The sequence below is a fragment of the Chelon labrosus genome (assembly GCF_963514085.1).
Source record: "Chelon labrosus genome assembly, chromosome: 16".
Classification (NCBI taxonomy): domain Eukaryota; kingdom Metazoa; phylum Chordata; class Actinopteri; order Mugiliformes; family Mugilidae; genus Chelon; species Chelon labrosus.
This window is the reverse complement of record NC_140349.1, coordinates 14,618,008-14,638,712: the sequence shown is the minus strand read 5'-3', so window position 1 is coordinate 14,638,712 and position 20,705 is coordinate 14,618,008. Positions and strand designations below refer to the sequence as shown.

The 20,705-nt window shown below is 44.3% G+C and overlaps 1 protein-coding gene across 1 annotated transcript in view; it reads right to left on the bottom strand.

Moving 5' to 3' along the window:
• Positions 1–9,725, bottom strand: part of gabbr2 (gamma-aminobutyric acid (GABA) B receptor, 2) — a gene marked incomplete at its 3' end in the record, with an annotated part of 169,916 nt that extends 160,191 nt beyond the window's left edge. The window contains exon 1 of the mRNA XM_084563825.1: positions 9,408–9,725. Coding sequence (XP_084419951.1) covers positions 9,408–9,722 — 315 coding nt within the window. The 5' untranslated portion in view covers positions 9,723–9,725. The remainder of the gene's footprint in view (positions 1–9,407) is intronic.
• Positions 9,726–20,705: the final 10,980 nt, after the last annotated feature.

Here is a 20,705-nt window from a genome sequence, read left to right as displayed (position 1 = left end):
CGTTGTAAACACTGCGCTACGTTACGAGATAAAGTGATACCAACAATAGCACTGATTTAACCTCTGCAGAATATATCGCTGCCACACAAAAACGTGCAGAAAGCCAATCATCAGCCTTCCTTACCAAAAATATTAAGCCGACGCAGAAGTGCCAAAAACTGCAGTTCCTCTCGTTTCCACTTGAGGCTCCAAACGCAGTTCAGTCCTCACAGACACTCAAACTGGTCTGCTGTCCACCTCAGTGTCACTCACAGAGACCTTTTTAATGAGCCGCAAGTTATGTGAATTCATGCCATGTCAAAATTCCAACAGGCAAAGCCACCACACCGAGCGTCAATGTGGTGTCATGGTCGATTTATCCATCTTTACGTACAGGAAATGGAGAAAACATCTCCGCTATCTGAGAGGCCAGAGATACCAGAGGGACTGCCAGTGGTAAGTGGCTAATGTTACGCTACTTACATGTTTGAAATGAAAAGCCATGAGAGCTCAATCTCATGCAGAGTTTGCATGTCACCTTCTTGCCTTTTACCCTCTAGTAATGACTGCAAGCTTTGGATTTCCTGTAGACATAATTACTATCTATTAGCTGAAGAAATCGGTCACGTAAACAATAATCTGTGTTGTGGAGTTTCAGGTGAGGATTTTTCAGCAACAAGCCAACGCAAGACATGATAACCTAAAGCTTCTCCCACTGAATAATGCTAGCTCCACTATTAAAAAGAAAGGATTAGGAGCTAATTGTAATTCTACACTTCCTTTCAAGAATGACCCTGACTGTTTAAGTGCTATTGTTATTTCATGCTGACAAAGAAATCTGCACGTAAACGTAACTTTCTGCAAAGCAGGGCTGCACGTGCAGCCGACCTCGACCCGCAGCACCGAGGGCACTTGTTTGTTTACATCCAGTTTCAGCAGAGAGCGAGTGTGGGCATGTGCGATAGAGAAGGGCCGCTGAGGTGCGTGAATGTGTGGGCGCGTGTCACGGCAAAGGAAGACGGAGACGAAGCAGAAAAGGCCACTATTCTTCGGCGGCACCTGCCTGAGCCTCCGTACCGCGCCGCTGTGGCCATGACAACCAGGCTGCCCTCTGGGAACGGGTGTTAAGTGCCACTGACCCCGGAGAACGGGACGCGCACGAGATCATACACAGTGCTGCCAGAATCATGCAAATGTCCCCTCGCGTATGCACACAGAGTCAAATACATTCAGTACAGTGACTTAATGCAAACACCTCCTTTAATTAACTTTCTATTTATAAGCAAGAATAGCCAAGCGCCGCCACACGCATGCGATGAGCACGTCCCCTCCCAAGAAGTAGATGTTGGTCGGCCCTTCGTTTTTTGGCCAAGAATTACATGAGCTTTAATGTAATTACAGGACCGGCAAGGACAGACTCTCTGGTTATTGCTCTGTGCCGGGTCCCCTTGAGAGCCGCCGACAGGAACATGCACAGACTATTTGTCCAATCTCTAATGACAACAGCACACCCAGTCCACGGTAATCCTTTCATTTCTGTCCGCTCGCGGGAGAGGGACGGGAAGGCGGAGAGGTGAGTGCGGTTGTGTGCGTGAGGGGGCGGAGGAGCGAGAGGAGCAGCGTCGACAGAGTGAGGCGACGTACAATTTGTAGGATTAAGGCATGATAATGGCAGGCGGAGGTGACGCTGAGTGGAAAACCGGTCTTTTCAAAAGGTCAACCGGAGTAGTAGGACCGCGGTCAGGTTTGTTTGAGGGGTAAGAATTAAACAACATTAGAGGAGGAGCGATTTTAGGGACATCTCCCTGCCTCCCTGTCTTGCTCGTACTCGTAGGCAGCCGATTAGTGATGGAAATTCTCAGACGTGCCGCAGCAAAGCACCTCTCCTGGGGACGGTAACCATAAGCACGCAAACAAATATTCTCCTGGATCGTGTCTGCAGAAAAAGGAGCACAGTAAATAGAGTGCTACATCACGAATGTCATTTTGAACACCATTTACCAACCGGAACCAAAAAAAATAAATACATAAATACTGCAAATATCTTAATGCTCACACCACGTTTGGGACTTTTTCAGCAGTTTGCAGTGGAACAAGCTACAACGGCAGATAAACATTCGCTGTGTTAATTGTCTGTGCAAATGACTTGGCTGGCGATCAATGGCAACTTTATGGATGCACCGGCAGACGCAGCCAGACACACTGACTGAGCGTCGCACTCGACGTGGCAGCAGCCATCTTGTCGGTGTTTCCAGCAGCGCTGAATGAAGATGGGAGGTTTTCATCCCAGGCTTCATTTATAACTACTTTAAAGTGTTATTCCTCTATCATGTGCCTCACATTCCGTCCCTCCCGTCCATACCTCCCCTGTCTCGTCCTCCTAAAGTTACCATCTCCTGCCTCCCCCAGCTCTCCATCCATCCTCCCACTTTCTATCTCCCGGGTGATTTCCCAGCGGGTGTCCTTCCCCCAGCGCTACAACGCATTCAGAAAGTTTGTTGAATGTTAACGGCGGCCAGATGCCTGCTTTCCCACCTTTTGGAGCCCTCGTGCATCTCAATGACTTAGAGAAAGGGGCGAAAAAAAATGGGAAAACAAAGAAGACGAAGGGGCATGCCAGCAGATGTCTCATCATGGCATCTGCTGGGAAAATACAATAGCATGGCGCAAAGAAAGGGAGATTAAAATTTGACAATGACAAATTCATTTGAAACCTAATTGATTATCACAAACTGAATTCATTAAAGCTTTCATTGCACGAGTGTGTCGCCGGGTGGCAATTAAGATGCAACGAATTCAAAGCAACATATGCAGAGTTGCAGATAGCGTATTCATGCTTTCAGGTAAATAACTTTGCTAGAATGTATTTAAGAATAATGGCATGTTATTAGCATTCATTCTGTTGTTTTTTATGAGAAGCTGCAGGCCTCCTGGCATTGATTTATACTTCCTTCTGCTAGGTTTTTATTCATATTACAGCAAAGTGATGGTGCACACTATAGCACAGTCCACTGGCCACATTATGAATGAGTCTGGGCTAATAATAACAAGGCAGCTGACTGTATATTATTTATTTCACAAGCAAACAAAGAGTCTAAATTAGATTCTACAGCAGGGGTACATGAAAAAAGATGTGCACTAATAACTGCGACAACCTTAACAACAGCGTGTTCTGTTTTAGCCGTCGGCTCCGGCGTAATTGCCAGATTTTTAACAATATCAGCGCGGGGTGATTCGGGTCCATCTCGGACCTCCGGCAGCACTCAAGCACAAACGCGTCCACTTTGAAAGCAACCAACACGACTTGCTAAACGCGGTTTTGAAACTGAACTGAGCCGACGCCTCTCCGCGATTAGCCCTCGACTTGGTCAGCACATCAGGCCCCGCAGCGTGGACGCAGAGACGGGAGATAATGGCGAGCAAATGCACAAACACAAGGTGAATTAGTCAAACCCACGCTAACCTACTTAGCTTAATTCAGTTTTGAAAACCGAATTTTAGCCGCCAAAGCACCAATATTATCAAATGAAGCCCTGTGTAACGGAGACATTTGCATGAAGGCATCGCCCTAAGGTTACTGTGGAGTCGTACACCAGGGAAGAGGAGTGCGCAAACATGACTTATTTCTCTTTTTAAGCTTCGGCATGACCTCTGGGATAAACAAGAGAGCGTGGTCAAGAGGTCAGGTCTGTTGTGGGTAAAACGCACTGATGGATAAAAGATGGGCAAAAGGAACAGCTTGTTTTGAATCGGATACATGCAAGCACGCTTGAAGCTGCAGACGTCCTCTGTGACCTTTTTTATTTTTGTAAACAGAGCGCATCAATTTTATTTGCTTTAATGTAAACTTCGCACCTTCCCACAATGAATATTACATGTATTTCAAACGCGTAGAACAGAAAACACAGGTCTTGATAACTCCCAGGTCTGAGGAGAGGCGCTGAAAAACACTTCACGTCTAACTGCACAACTGACCACAATACCCTGACCTCAGGCAGCGCTGCCGGGGTGCCGATCGACAAAAGTCGTGACCATATGTGGGAATGCGTGTGTTAAGTTTGTGTGATTTTTATTTTTTTTTTCTGTGCGTGTGTGTGTGTCACAGTATCTTTTGTAAAGCCAGCTTCAGGGCACACAAGAGCCTTTCATCAAGAAAGTTCACATCTATTGCCGTCTCGCTCGAGCCCTCCGGGCCACTGGCAGCCTGACTCAGACAAAGGTCAGCAATTAGTGCTCAAATTTTGTTACTCTATTAGTCTGTGACCCATGACTCTGCAATTTTCCGTGTGAACCGAAGTGCGGAAACATTTAAAAAATAATCCGATGAACCTGTAAAACGATAATCGGCACAAGGGCTCAGTATCCTACATCAGATCTAATGTGCGTACCTCACTGCATGCAGTAATTGCTTTTTTCAAACGGCCATTAAACTACGTAGCCTCGGAGAAACAATGCAAATGGCATTACATTATGATCCAATAAGAATTAAGAGGCTGGCCATTTCCTCTTCCTGGACAGAAGATGATATAATCCTATTTCGGGATCTCCATCTCATAGCCCTACGCATCTCTTTCTCTCTCTCGCCTCTCTCTCTCTCTCTGATTCTCCCCTGAGATCCTGTTCGTTCTATGAGAAGGGCTGCTGCACATTGATCCCCACTATCTGTGTCGGGTCAGTGGATACAGACACACTCAGCATTTTCTGTGTGCCTAGAGAGTAGCCATGCAGTCACATGCTGCTTTTCCCTACTATTCCTGAACGTTCACAGCCTCTCCAGGCGTTCTTACAGAATACAGATGTGGTGCAAACGATCCAAAAATGCTGCTTCCTTCCTTTACACGTGTCGGATTATTTTAGAGAAAAGCTCAAAGGTGAGTTGGAGCGTGACACTGTAAACTGTAAGACTTCCACTATAAACGCATGACACTTTGCTAGAAAAAAAATCTCCAACAAGACCAACCACTCCAACCCAGCTCTAGTTGACTTGAGACCTTTCGCCGAGCAGTACAGTGACCTCCATTATGGTAATGCCTTTTCACTGAAAACCTAACTTCTCCTGACAAAATGACAGAATGCCTTACACGCGCTCAGGGGGTGTTCACCCTCCTGCGAACAAGCGTACTGTACAGTGGTTTCAGGCCTGCCAACATGCGCACAAATGTGACATGTTGCATCGGAGCGGGTGCATGTCTGCGCGCAGTAATGTCTGAACGCAGGTCATCGCTAACGTGGTCTCCGGAGGCCCGTGGTATTGCATGACGTACGTTATAAATACTCCGTGCGGTATCCGGTGCGCTGCACGTGGGCAAAATGTACATCTCCAGACGCAGACTCCGTGTCTTTGTGGTTGTATCGATTTGCCTTTACATATACATGTGTTCACTCTTCACTGCCTGGATAGAGGAAACATGATAGCGAAGGAGCGCGCTCCCTTTAAGAACTTTAATTGAATTTTAAGATTGCTTCTATACAATGAGGAAAAGAAGTGAGGTTTCCAAGAGACGACGCTAACATCCTTGTTGCCTCAGAAGACTCTATGATCGTCACAAATAGGGCTAATTTTCCCATTTGATAACAGGAACCAAAAATAATTGGATCGCCGCATTGACAAGGCTGCCACCTTTAACCGTTCAAATAATTTGTAATCTTATCAAACTGAAGACTTAACAGCGTATAAGTGCAGCAGGCTATGGTTTGCACGGGGTGCATTAGCCTGCACTGTCACTGTCACTTCTTATTCTCTTCATTAACACAAAATGGAGGAAGCGGTGAGCCGCGCTGAACAGATCATTTCTTTTTTCTTTTATTTGACAAACCCTCTCTGCGGGTTTGCTTTTAAATTCATTAAAATATTATTAGTTCTCATTTGGCACAAAAAAATAAAAATAAAATTAGAAAATTTGACAGCAATGGGATAAACTTTAAACTCTAATTGGAGTATTTGGACTTTCTCTGTCCTCTTGTCAAACTAATTCATTATTTATTATGGCTTATCTGTTAGAGGGTCGTGGAGGGGCTGGAGACTATCCCAGCTATCATCTCTTCAAACAGCATCTCAGTATTCTAAAGCAGTCATGGTGGTTTAGTCTCATTAGCATTAACAGACCTGTTCTGACAATAAGTCATTGTACATAGTCTATCTGTCACTGTCCTGTAAATTAGGTGTATGTCTGATGTGTAGGAATCGTTTTAATGATTTTTTTTTTTTACCGTTGCAATCCCGGTGTGCACAACAGCAACCTGACGTGTTGATTTTCTAGCTGAATACTAGATGTCCGGGCGTATCCAAAAACTTACCACCACCGTTAACTGCTAAAATGTGATCTTTCACTGAGTGGGCCCTCTCAAGGGCCCGTCACTCATCCTATAAGCCGGTGAACTAGCGTAGCTTAGCCCAGAACCCTCTCACTGACCCAAAGTCTCCGTTCCATCCTCTTCCAGTGCTTCCTGTCCTCTCCAAAGCTGTGATCCTCTAAGCCAGTATAGTTACAGTATCAGTCCTTGGCTACACTAAAACCCACACTCACACATTTAGAGCTGCCTGTGGTGGACCAACTCCTGCCCGCTCCACCGTTAAGCCTCCCAGTTGATATAATCCATCCCGCTTCTTTTCTACCTCAAACGCTGGGGTTTTAAACAAAGACGTATTCTCATCTGAAATTTGCCTCTATTGTTGAAACACCTCTGGAGTCCATTCTCAGTCTGTCTAGTTGAGAGTAGTTTTTCCTCATCTACAAGCATCCCACGTCAGGATGCCTGCTCTGCGCCCAGAGCCTGCTTCTTCAATCCTCAAAACACTAACTAACTAGACTCGACTCTCGGGCCTTTTACTGCGGGACAGCCCCCCAGTGCCTCACCATGCCCCGTCATCAGCAACCACCACCCCAGTTCCACGCCACCAGGGGGATCGACCGGGCCTGCTCAGTCTACCCATGGCTCCACTGACAGCGGATAAAGGGATAAAGAGCCTCTGCTCAGGGACTGATTACTTACATCTGCCAGGCTAAATCCCAATGCCAGCGCATACACATGTGTACAAACGCCACACAGGAACACACTTGGCCCGCTGCATGCTGCAACAAATGCACTCATGCATGCATTGTTGTCTTGATATAAGCATGTGGTATGTGGAAAGCTGTGTGTATGTGTGTGTGTGTGTGTGTGTGTGTGTGTGTGTAAGCTGTGTGTAAGTGCATTTAAGAATTCACGTGTAATTTATATGGCAATAAATGTATAAGGAACATGAGTATAGTTAACAGCACAGCCATCACTAACTTCACATTATTGCTCCTATAAACATGTCAGCGGCTGTAAAGGCAATATGGCCACCACTCTGGCAGTAAGCCTGTCCAGAGCAAAGGTCTTCTCAACGCATAAATCTTTTTCAAAGCAGCCATTTTGACATGAAATAATAGGTAAGCACGTAAGTAACTGATGACATTAATTAAAACTTTAAATAGAACAGAATTAATGGCACTGCTAGCATCTGTGTTTACCTATTTGAGCCAAAATGGCTGCTGTGAGCATATAGTATATTGTTGAGACGCTTCAGATCTCTCTTGGATCTGAACAAACAGCAACAGTTTCTCATATCTTATACTGAAAACATATTTCAATACCACAACATTCAGCTGGAGTGATATGTAACCGTTTGTGTTTTCATGGAGCCATAACGCGCCATCACTGGGCAAATGCCCTTCGTAACACAACCGCCATGTTTTTTTTGATCATATCTGCCACTAATAAAGTATAATTGAGGGGGAAATATTGATGGATTTGGCATGCAGCATCTTTATTTTGACATTTCCAAAAAAACACGATCAGACCTTGGCCTGCTCACGAAGCCAAATTGAAATACCACGAGGCTGGCATCGCCGTTGCCACAGTGTAATAGAGGTTAGCCTTTGACCGCAAAGTCATCAAATAACACAGTTCTCATGGGTATCCATTGATTGCCAGTATTAGAAAGCTGGCATCGCTATCAGACGTTCCCAGCAAGCGGATGTCAGGCTGGCCCACTGACCTCTTGCTTGCAGCTCATTTTTCTCTCCGGGGGGGGGGGGGGGGGGGGGGGGGGGGGGGTAGAAGGAGAGAAATCATAACTCTCATAACAGCATATTAATCCCATGGTCTGAGTGCGTGCCGCTTCTGTGGGCTTACCCCTGTCAACAGAGATTTGTGCGCTCTTTCGCACAGACACACCTGAGCGCATACGCAGCGGCGGTCCTCGGTTCTGACGGGCCCCGGGCAAAGACGTACCTGTCGTACCCCCCCCCCCCCCCCCCCAATCCAAACTAGAGAAATCTGTCACTGGATAGATAGAACGGTGTGAGGGGATTGTGGAGTGTGGACTGTGCACTGCAGGGCCTTCATCGGTGTAAGGGGGTTTATAGTTGTCATTACAAAATATGCCAAAGGGAAGCCATCTTGGGGGCCCCAAACAACAACTGCTTGGCATGCTTGTCTCAATGGTGCACCTTTACACATATAGGGTGCTGAATAAGTGTCAGTCAGAAAACAAAATTAAAGAACTACTACTACTATTTTATCTCAAATAAAAGCATAGAAGGCCACAGCGCGGGCGACTGACTCCAATACTCCAGTTGTAAATTTTGAAAGCGATGCTGTCAGAGCTTGCAGAGATTTAGCAATGACTCAAACTTCAAGGGGACTTCAACTGGAGTCCTTAGTGTTATCAAATAAATAAGATCCTAATTTGGAGCTGGAGAGCTGTGGCGTTCAAGTCCTTTCAAGGGTGCCAGGATTTTGGAGGAATCGCACATCCAATTACCGCCATCTTCAGGCACGATGAGCATCAGCCCCTTTAATCGTTAGACAGATACACTGATTCGTGACTGAAAAGCCAGCATGGAAAGAGACGATTGCAAAAAGAAAAAAAAAAGAAAAAGAAAAAGAAAAAGACCAAATGCAGCGTTGTGATGAAAATGAGGTTTGGGTGACGGCCCTGAATGGCACCCGGAGATTGCGGTAACCGTTCAAGTGTACGTTATACGGGACAGAGCGTGTCTCTAGAGTGCCCGCGTAATGCAGAGCTTTATGATAACATCTTACATTTAAACGCACTGTCAACGGCAGCGGCGAAGGAACCGGAGATGGGAAACAGGCTCGCACACCCTGATGTCATTTGTCATTTAGAAAAAAAGGCGATGTCGATTGACTTTTGCGCAACGAAAACACACTCGCCAACAACGAGGCTGCGCAGATACCAAACATAACAGAACCCAGCGTTTCCCCTTGGACGGACACTGTGGAGCGCTGCGGGGCAATGCGCGCTCCGTGCTCACAAGCACGCGTGCGCGCAAATACACACATATATACACACACACACAAGCCATATACAAGTGTTTTAAGCACGCCCACAGCCAACCAGCAGCAGCTTAGTGGAAGGATTTAGTCAGTATGTTTACCTCGGTGTCGTATATTTTGGTGATGAGAGAGAACGAGTACTTCCTGGACTCCCGTATGTGCTGGATGGCCAGCTGGACCGCCGGCTCGATCCCTTGACTGATGCTGCTCATCAGGGCTGACTCGTTCATGGGCATAAGAACCATTATGGGCAAGTTTTCCCCGTCCCTGCTGAACCAGCTGTTGTCCTGTCCGTGCTTGGTGCGGTCGTTGCACACCTTGGCCAGAGCAGGGTGAAATAGCAAAACAGAGAGGAGCAGGCATCCCGTCGGGAGGAGCATCTCCCAGCCGCTGCAGTCCCTCCGGGCTGGAGCCATGCTACCGCGCAGGGTGACCCAAGTGAAATCCCGCCGCTCCCTCACTGTTTGGGCATCGCAAATTCGGGCTCGTCCGGGATGCTCAGTGCGCCCGACCGTCAAGGAAAACGTATTTCAGAGCGGAAAGCCGCAGCAGCCCCTGCAGTGGGCGAACTGGTCGTAGCCTATTGAATGTGCCTGTAAACTCAAGACAATATTTATACTCTATAACAGTGCTGATGTAAGAATATTCCAAGGGCGCAGAGATTCGCGTTGCAGAGAGAGAGCTACTGCCTCTCGGTGTCCGTCATCCGAGCGAGCTCCTGTAAAAACAGCCCTCTTAATTCATCACCTCGCCTCACCTTTAATTTCAACCCCTTATCTTAAACACTTCCAAGAATGTTCGGAAGGATGCCCCCCCCCAAAAAAACAGAGAGATGAACCCCGTGAGGGTGAAGAGATGTCAGTCACTCTCGCTGACAGTTCTTGCGGGTGCAAAAATCACCTCCGAAGTAAATTCCAAGCATAAAAAAAGATGCCAACGGTGGGCATCCCTGCCACACACAGCGCTCAGTCTGACAAATGTCGAGACGACGAAAGGATGCGGAGACTACAGACTACAAACAAACGGAGTTGACGCCAAAAGCTTGACCGCAGAGGTCCGAGGGGGAGATGTCGAGAGAGTCAGCCTGTGGGACTGGGATGCTCATCTCCGACGGTGCGTCAGAGAAGCGCTGAAGCCGATGCTGCTGCTGCTGCTGCTGCTCGCCGTGCGCGCAAGAGGGAGCACTGAATGTGGAGGAGGAGGAGGAGGAGGAGGAGGAGGAGGAGGAGAGAAAACGGGAAAGGGAGGGGAGGATGGGGAGATGGATACAACAGCGTGGTGAGAAGGCTGCATAGGCTTTATGCAGGGTAGGCTTGACATCAGCGGCTTGACAGCCAAGGGTGATTTATGAGGATTTTATGTTTAAGGAAACAGCCGGCGATCCAGACATGCATTGACCAAGGTAGTTAAAATATATAGGCCTTTATATATACAGTATCTGTTATACTGCGCACACAGTCACATCAAAAAGAAGAACTGTTCTTCGAGCTATATTTTTAGTTACTCGTTAGATGATTGTTCCTACAGCTGCTTTCAGTCCCCGTGTACCCCCCGGACCTGCTGCCAGAGAGTCCATGCGCATTGTAAAGCATACAGCTGGCTGTGTCTGTCAGCTCCAGGAATAAAAGAGGTATCCCAGTAGGATCAACAAATATTCAAACATCTACATCAGCCATTTGTTTTAAATATTATGCATCTGCTTCAATTTAGTGAGATAAACAAAATGTGCCAAAATGTGCCTTGTGCTTGAGGTTCTCCCAGGAAACATTCATGGGAATTAGACAAATGGTTGTCAGGCTATGAGTATCCGCTGAAACAAAACCACAAAATACACTCACTTGCCAAAACATTAGGCACTCTAGAGAAAATGAATGCGTTCTGATATAACAGTCCTGCACTACATCAGTTTATGTTGAACCAGCATAAGAAAGGTGGTATTTCAAATGTAAGACCAGTTTGGAGGATTTAGACTGAAGCGTTTTCGTTATTATTTAGCCTACAGCCCATGGACTAAAATGAGGTTTGCAATAAAATAGAAACGTGTGTCATTACTACACGATAAAGTTAAATAGTACAACCGACCGCAGCTTGCAAAATGAAAACAGAGTGGAATCAGCAACTCCCAAAGTTATTTGAAACAGATGCTGAATGTCATAAACTTCATGAAACTAAGATTAGGTGCAGGACTGCTACACTAGAATGTATTAGTTTTCACTAGTGGACCTGATGACTGAGTCATTAGAGTACCAAGACAACAGGATCAAAACTAATTCCTCCAATTGTAGGCGGGTATCTGAATCAGGTGGGCACCACCCACAGATGTTCCCCATAAATCCCGGACCCCAGTCACTTAGAACTGAAGAAGCAACTTGGAGGAGTAGTGAAATATTTACAAGAAACCCAACAAGTCAAGGTCCCTTTGTTTCAGCTTCGTTTTTTTATTCTTCTTTTGATATACAATGACGTGGATGACTGAGATCATTCACAGACATAGTGTGTCCAATGCAACGTGACTTTTCCAAAATTTCAGCACCACGGACAGCGGCCTGTCCTTGTCTGAAAGCTTTGCGCTATCCATGGTGCTGAACTATACAAGCTGTAACAGCAGCTTGACTTGTCCTCTTGTCTCTGTTGACATGTGTGCATTAGGCCATTACCTGGGTGGGTGGGGCAGGGGGCTATTCTCTACATGTGGGAAAAATACGAAAGCCTTTCAAGTCATCTGCTCCACCTGTATTTCAAAACAGGGGCATATACACTTTGACCTGGGCAATTACACCACACGCACAATTACAATCAATGTCAAGGGGTTTCTTTTAAAGAGGTGTGTGAATGAAAGCTCCAATAGGAGTGTAATGCATTTATTTATTTATTTTTTCAATTGAGGGCAAACTACTGAAAGAAATGTTTACTGCTCACACGTGCCTTAAATTAAGTTTTCTGAATCTCAAACTGTTCAGTCCAGTTGCCTTTGTTTTAGATACCATCACCTGGATGACTGAAAATGTCCACAGACACGTCCTCCAACATCCCAAGTGACATGATGCAGCTTTTTTTTTTTAAAGATGGTGGCGGCAGCTGTTTTTAATCATTATATAAAGGATAAGGTCGGCAAAATGCAGCATAAAATGCAAGCATTTCACTTTTACAGATGAATTCACTCCGGCTTGCTATCATAAATTGGGCTCCATGAAACAACTTTGGCATAGCAAATACTCCTAATCACAATCCCATTTCCCTTTTCGGTCCTCAAACACAACCCGTTTCCTTATCTTCATAAAGGCTTTAAAGTGTAAGGCTGTCATGGTTGATATAACAGAGCTGACCCTCCTGGCTTCTTAAAACACAGGTCATTTATCACAAGGCCAAGCAGCTCCATGACTACAACACACAAAGCCCCGGAGGATTGCTGGAATATCTAGGTCTCTCCCTTTCTCTCCCTCTCTCTGACAAGCACATCCTTTACAGAAAAGATTTTCCCAGATCAGACATCTTAACTCTTTCTGGAGCGCAATATGAGAAGAGTCTTGTTGAGGTTGATTACCGTCTCAACCCACATTTTACTGTGAAGTCAGATATAGCTGAAACCTAATTTCATTTTACACAAACAGCCGGCTGAAGGAGGCAGGGAAGGAAAGTTTACGGCGATCAAAGGCCAAGTACAAAGAGCATGTAAATGAGAGCAACAAAATGCTAAAATAGGGAAAAAAAGAGGTATGTGAGACGTCAAAAATGGTTATTTTATGTATTCATTCACACAATAAACTTATCACACGGATCTATTTTCTTGCTCATCTCGGCAGTTATCGTTCTCTCTTATTCAGAGAGGTCCAGATGAAGAATTAGGTCAAGTTGTCGCCCCATCTGTTTGTTTTGCACAAAACAACATCCCTCCTTGCTCCAATCATCTTTTCAAATACAGAGACATCTTCAAAGGCGATATACAAGTACAACACCCGCCTTATATTACAACAGCACCAACAGATAGGCACGATCAGTCAACGCCACTGAACTGTTTGTTTGTTTTCTTCGAATGTAGAAACGCTGTTTTGTTTTTTTTTCCCAGCTAATGATTGCTGCAGGTTCCCAAATGAAAATGTCCATTTCATTTCAGATTATGAATCATTCATTAAGCTTTCAATCACAGCCCCGCAATCCACCCGTCCTCGCTAAACGAGATGTCAAGCCAATATGTCATCACTAATTAGAACATAGTTGTGTGGTATGAAGGGCACCCGGTGAAATCATTATGCAGATGTTGGTACTTGAGCAATCAGAGGTGAAATTTTACGACTGCGGATTCAATAACGTGCAATAACTTTGCTGGTATTGACTGTATCAGATCTGTCTGTCGCCTTGTGGCGCTGATGCTTTTAGAAATCAATAGGAAACGAAATGAAGAATGACTGGCAAACAGCTGATGTTTAACGCAAAAAGACTCACAACTGCACCTCCAAATCCACACACAGACAGGGACGGCTGACGTTGTCCCTGGTTAATAGAGATTAATGCGGTGGCCTGAGGACGCACCTCTCCAAAACTCTGTGACGCTCTGTGGATTTCAAATTCCGGGCATTCAGGACGGAATGAATGAAAAATGATATTTCAGATGCTCTCATATTTCATGGCGCAGACTGCCTGCGCTCGCCAAAAGGAAAATCCATGTACATCGTTAGTGAGTTGTTTACAGAATAAGCAGATAGCTGAATGGCCCGATGGATAATTAATCAACTTCACTTTCATGGGAAACTCGTTCAGCAACTTCTTATGACTACACTTGAGCACACCACTCTGTTGTTTTAATTAATTTTTCTGCCGAGTGGGAGTGGAGGAAAGGTGGAAAGTTTATCCATCCATCCTTTCACTAAATCGCTATTTAGCCGCAATGGGCCATTATATTGAGTTCTGTTTAGAAGTAATCGAGGCTCGGTTTGATTTGGCATCACATTCCACATCCTTGAACAGGAAAACAACAGCACGAAAAAGGCTTTAGTGTGATCCCCTCAGCACTAGACGTAAAAGATAGAATAGACCTTCATTTATGCCGGATCAACACCTTGCTTTCAGAGTCATCTCACACATGACTGATCCTAAAACCCCAACTCAAGGACGAGGGACTTTATCTGGAAATGGCACACACAAGCAAATCCACTACAGCGGGGAACATTTTATGATGAATCTCTGAGACGCTCCTCTCCCTTGTTCTCGACACGCTTGCCTTGCCAGTTACAGTGGCAGCTATTTGAATAATTGGTTTCAGAATCTGGAGTCACAGTCCTGCAAATCCCATGCATACCAACAAGTTGAGGAGAGATTCTTCAGCAGGGTGTGTTCCCTGCACGGCAGCAGAATGCATGTTTTATGAGCTTGGAAAACATGAAAACACTACAGACTGTCAACTAGGAAATTTCCCCCCCGGGATAAAGAAGAAGGATGATTAGCACTGGCATCTGATGGGATGCTCGGCACTGGAACTTCCTAATGGCATTTTTTGTTGTTGTGTATGACTCATATGTCATTTTATATACAATATAGAGAATTCAATGACCCCATGTTTGAAACACTACACCCACACTCACACATTACACTTTTTTTTTGTTGCAGAAAACGGAAAAGAATAGTGGCAAATATTAAAAGTATTGCAATAATTTCTAAGATTTAAAACAAGACAGGACAGTGAGGATGCATTAAAATCAACTCAATCTCAGAAATTATTAAAATGTTCCGCATATACTAGGTTATTGCAAGTCTCATAGTGTCATCAGGCTGGAATGATTCACTCACATAATTTTGGATTCAAGGCACACAGACTTTCCAGCACTTAAAAAAATGTATTCACTGGAAAAAAATACTCACTGGTAGGCTCCTCGTATCTCCATCGATTCACCCTCCCGCGGCGGTCTAGAAATACAAGATCAACCGAAATTAAACCGCCGCATAACACTTTGCAGTCACAAAACACAAATGGGCTAACGGCAGGACGCAGCCTTGTTAACTGGGCTCAGTCAAATTCAGTCAAATGTCGTGCACATCCACGCGCAGCTGCTTTCGTTTTTTTCTGGATGATTCAAATTAGCTCGGGCTGCAGGTGAACGGAGCTGGAGCAGATCTATTTCCACGGCGGGCATCTTGACTGGGGAAGCACAGGTGTAGTAATGATGGCTTCATTCCACTTTGGGGAGGCCCCGTTTTTGCGCATGTCGGTTCACGGTCACTGAGACACTTAATAGGAGTGAGCCATTATTAATACACCTGAGCTTTCTGTACAAGCCAAAATGTCTGCAGTGAAACAAGTCTGTCAGGCGCAGGCACAGATATTCTGACTAGTCGTATGCATAAAAGTGTTGCTAATAATATCCAAAACAGGACTTGTTGAGCTTCTTGAAGACATTTCGCCACTCATCTGAGCAGCTTCTTCAGTTCAAAAGGACTGGTGGGGAGGCTTCTGTCTTCTTCCAAGTGCACAAGGCAATCCAAGAAGGCCAAATTATCCTCACTGATGTCCACCCAAGTGAACTTGATGTTGTGAAACCCAGGTGTCGTCCACATACAGTGCATATGTGGATGATGGAGGCAGCAGAAATCTTTCTGTACCCTTCCCCAGATTTGTGCCTCAAGACAATCTTGTCTCGGATGTCTACAAACAATTCCTTTGACTTCATGCTCGGTTTGTGCTCTGACATTCACTGTCAAAAGTGGGACCTTATATAGACAGGTGTGTGTCTTTCCAAATTATGTCCAATGAACTGAATTTACCACACGTGGACTCCAATTAAGCTGTAGAAACGTCTCAAGGATGATCAGTGGAAACAGGATGCACCTGAGCTCAATTTTGAGCTTCCTGGCAAAGGCTGTAAATACTTATGTACATCTTCTGTAACCGCGATTTCCTGTGAAGGGTCGCGAGGGGGGCTGGAGCCTATCCCAGCTGTCATCGGGCGAGAGGAGGGGTACACCCTGGACAGGTTATCACAGGGCTAACACAGAGAAAGAGACAACCACACTCACACCTACGGCCAATTTAGAATCACCAATTAACCTAACGAACATGTCTTTGGACGGTGGGAGGAAGCCGGAGTACCAGGAGAGAACCCACGCAGACACAGGGAGAACATGCAAACTCCACACAGAAAGGCCCCCTGTCGGAATAAGGCTGTAACATAACAAAATGTGGAAAATGTGGAAAATGTGAAGCGCTGTGAATACTTACCGGATGCACTGTACCTGAACCAGTGGGTGGAAGTGGTTCATATCACAGAGTTCAGGGCTCTGATCTCTACCCCCTCCATATAGAGATTGGCCACTATCGGTGACACTGGTGACCCAATCGCACAGCCGTCTTTTGTGCCTGTAGCAACTATCAGTCTAGTAGTCTTTCCCCTACTACATTTATGGCTTCTGCAGTAGGAATACATGTGAACACTGAAGTAACATCATAGGATACTATGATTTCCTCTGGACCCAGTTTGATGCCCCTGACCTGTTAATAATAATGTTAGCAATTTCTCCATTCTATTCATGTTTTCCAGTGAAGCATGAGTGGCAGTATAAACAATACCAAGGCCTTAAAATTGAAGCAACTAAATGTAATTTAGCGTCATTATTTTTTTATTTGCATTTGTTGTGACATGTCAAAATGTCTACTGGCCTGCAAGGATGGAAGGTATAATTTATCCAGTCCTTATCCGTGATGAGGGAGATGTCAATCAAGTTTTGTCCATTCAGGCCAACTGAGAAGGTCTAATCAGCCGGTATAATTGAAATTGCCTGAGGTGGTTTAACATAAGCACACAGGCCTACAATAGACCTTCTTCACATCAGGCATTTTGTCTCGTCACAGCAGGAAAAGCACAAGTGGGTTTGACAACATGTACAATTAGTCATTTACATTAAGGATATGATATACCAGTGAGCCAGCAGACGTAATACACCAGCATGCGTCTTAAGTGGAATGCAGTCATCATTGATGCTATTAAATACACATTTCCTTCTGTGACATTAAAAAGGAAACAGTCTGGGTAAGGATGGTAACAGTTCATATTAAGGTAGAGTTTTGGTCATGGTTTACTGAAAGGTAAAATGCCACCGTGTCTGCAGCTCGAGCTCATTTTATACATAACATTATCAAACATCAAAGATGACGCTTATCCTCATACAAATCTAAATCAGGCAACATTAAACATCAGTCGTACACAAACAGGCGCAGAGGTCATCCACTCTTTTCCATAACTGATGTACGTTTCAAGTACAGTTTATATTCAAAAGAGATATGATGGGCTACTAATGACACTCCAGCATGTTCATATTTTTATGCCAGCGATTGTGTATTCATATAAATAATTTGGAATAATCCAAAAAAGATAAAATGATAAGTTCCTTATTGACTACATTCAGAAGCCACAGAGACTAACAGAGCAGGTAACTTAATGCAGGTAATGTAAAGACATAACAAAAAGATGAGGCCATAACTTTAAGTTACTAGTGCTCAACAGTAATATCTTTAGATATTTATTTATTAGATATAAATAAAATGTAACTAAATAACTATATTTGGTTAGAATAACTGGCGTTATAGCTTTCTTTATTAAACTGTAGCCAGCTTTTGAAGGTGTGGCCAGCTACATGTCAATGATTTCATGAAGCTAGCTAGCTTAAACTCCAAGGAACAATTAGCATAATATTTATTCCGCCTTCAAATGGAACATGGGCGCTTGTTGTTATGACATGAGAAGTCGTGTGCACAAAATGTTTGGCGTTCAAGTGGTAATATGGGCTGAAAGTCATGAGAACAGCACTAATAGGCGGCTGTTGTTTAGAAGCCGCCATGGCTAACAGTTTAGCAAGCTAACACAGCACTCAATGTAGGAGATGCAAAGGTGTGATGAAAGGATGAGACCACTGGGAATGTCGATATTTTACTCAAACATGGCAGTAATCTTTGTTTTCACTTTTGGTGCAAAGCTGAGAAAAGTAAACCAAATTTAGGCAACATTTACACTCTTCTTTCCATCCGGAATATATATGTCAGTATGTGGACTCCACTTTAAAGAATCCTTTTAACCAAATATGGTTCCTGTTGTTAACTTGGATGCATATTTCACTCTGTGAGGCACACTGTTGAGGCCTTGCTTATTTCTTAGCACACAGCATAACAGTTTCATTCAGCTCTATACTATATGTATCATTATGTTTACATACAGCATTATTACACTTTATATTTTAACTTACTTTAGGTTTTTGTTTGGTTAAAAAAATATTTTACTGCAAATTGAATATTTTTAAGCTCAAGTTTGATAAAAGAAATCTCAGACAACGACTTCAAAACCGCTGCACTCTTGTCTGTGACCTAGAGGGCTTTTCAAAGAGCGGCTGGTATTTATCTTTAAGGAAAAACAGATGCTGAGCTGTGTGACTTGAATGTAATCATCGCTGCAAAGGTGTCAAATACAAAAACATGAGAGGCACAGTATGTGGTTAGTTTCCTGGCGGGCATAGAAAATAAGAGCCACTACACTGAGTGAGCTGCAGGGTTTTTAGACCCATTGTGTCGGAGTTGACATAAAAATGCACTGCGTGTTTCTGATTTAAAGGTTGTCCTCCGCTGTGAACCCCGGAGAGATAATCTTGAATGGGCATGCTACATTTGTCCTGGTCAAAGGAGGTTATCGCAGCCTTTCTTATCCCATTCTGAAATTAAATCAAGAATATGAGAGGAGACTGTGTAAAGTAGGCCGCTGCTTTCAAAAGAGCTTCGGTTGCGGCTGTGCTGTGGGAGGACACTATTTTGATTACTGTCAAGTCCTAGTAATAGCAAGAACTGTGTCTTACATAATCACACTTACAATGAACGTTTCCAACGTCATCTACAGCATAGCTGCTCTGTAGAAAGGCTGATCATTTTAACAGCAGCTCCACATGCCTGTAGGTTGAATGTAACAAGATTTAAACTGAGGGCACGTTAAGAATGTGCGTGTCAAGCAATCACAGCTACTCAGATGGTATTTTCCTGAAAACATACTTTGTGATCTGACAGGATGAGTCTGCAAAATAAAAGTGTTCAAATTTTCTTATATATTAGAAAAACAGTGTGTGAATAATAGCCTGTGTATAGTTGATACTTACTATGGCACCATACTGTATGTGAAAAATATCGGCATACTACATTTAAAATGGAATCAAAAAGGCTACAGAAAGACCGTCTGCCATCCTGTTATCCAAGAGTGATTAATCTCTGCTGGCAAGCAAAATTCTTTGCATACATACACCGATCAGTCTTAACATTATGACCACCTGCCTAAAATTGTGTAGGTCTCCCTTGTGCCTACAAAACAGTTGTGACTAATCAGAGAATGGACATGGGCCTTCTGAGGGTGTCCTGTGGTGTGGTGTTTCTGGCAACACAATGTTGTTAGTGGGGGCCTTTGGGTGAGGGGGAAGGGCCTTTGGGTGGGGGTGGAGGGGTTCTGTGGATCAGGCTTGTTCCAGTGTATCCCACAGATACTTGATCGGTTTGGGATCTAGGGAATTTGGACGCCAGATCAACACCTTGTGCTGTTCTTCATGTTTTTTGAGTTGTTCCTGTTGTGTGTGCCTATTTTAGGCTGCTAATTCCTGCTGGAATGCCATTGCTATGGGATTGGGGTGCCTGGTCTTGGTGGGTGATACTGTACTTCTCCAGTCAGTGGTCATAATGTTATGCCTGATCAGTGTAATCTGAGAATGTAGAAATGTGTCAAATATCAACGAACTCCTTTTAAATATTTCAAAATTTAGGACAATGCAGTTTTGTAATCTGAGCTCTATGCCATTTTCAGGCATGCTTTAAAGTACGAGATGGAACGAGTCTGTGGAATACAGCATAACCTCAGGATTAGAGAGGTCCAGTCTAAAGTCGGAAGTGACAATATGTCAATGTGTCGTCTCTGTTTTAATGGTTGGATGTCAGATCGTCAGCTCGATAATTAAGGCCCGGGGTTGCAAGGGAGCATGGTAAACGAGCTAGTAAGAAAGCTGGAGTCACGCTATTGCACATTAGCCCCAAACTATTAATAAAATCTGTCACACTAATTAGTGAGTATGAAGAGATGCATAGATACAAAAGCAAGCACGAGTATTCTGACTTACACAGACAAACATGCTCACGGGCACACAGCCAAAAATAAAAAACACTCTTAAATTCACTTTTATGGCTGTCCTTTCAAGCTATCCAGCCTCGTTTCCACACAGCCTTGTTTGGTGTCGTAATTCAGTCTAATTTACAGACTATGCCACCTAGTGTGAAACGCAAAGAAATGCATTTCTTTACCATTTTATGGAAACTTCACTGCAAATGTGGAGGAGAGGCTAGCCCCGTCCCTATGTGTGTAGCTACCAGAAACTAGTTGCCAAGCTGCTCTGCT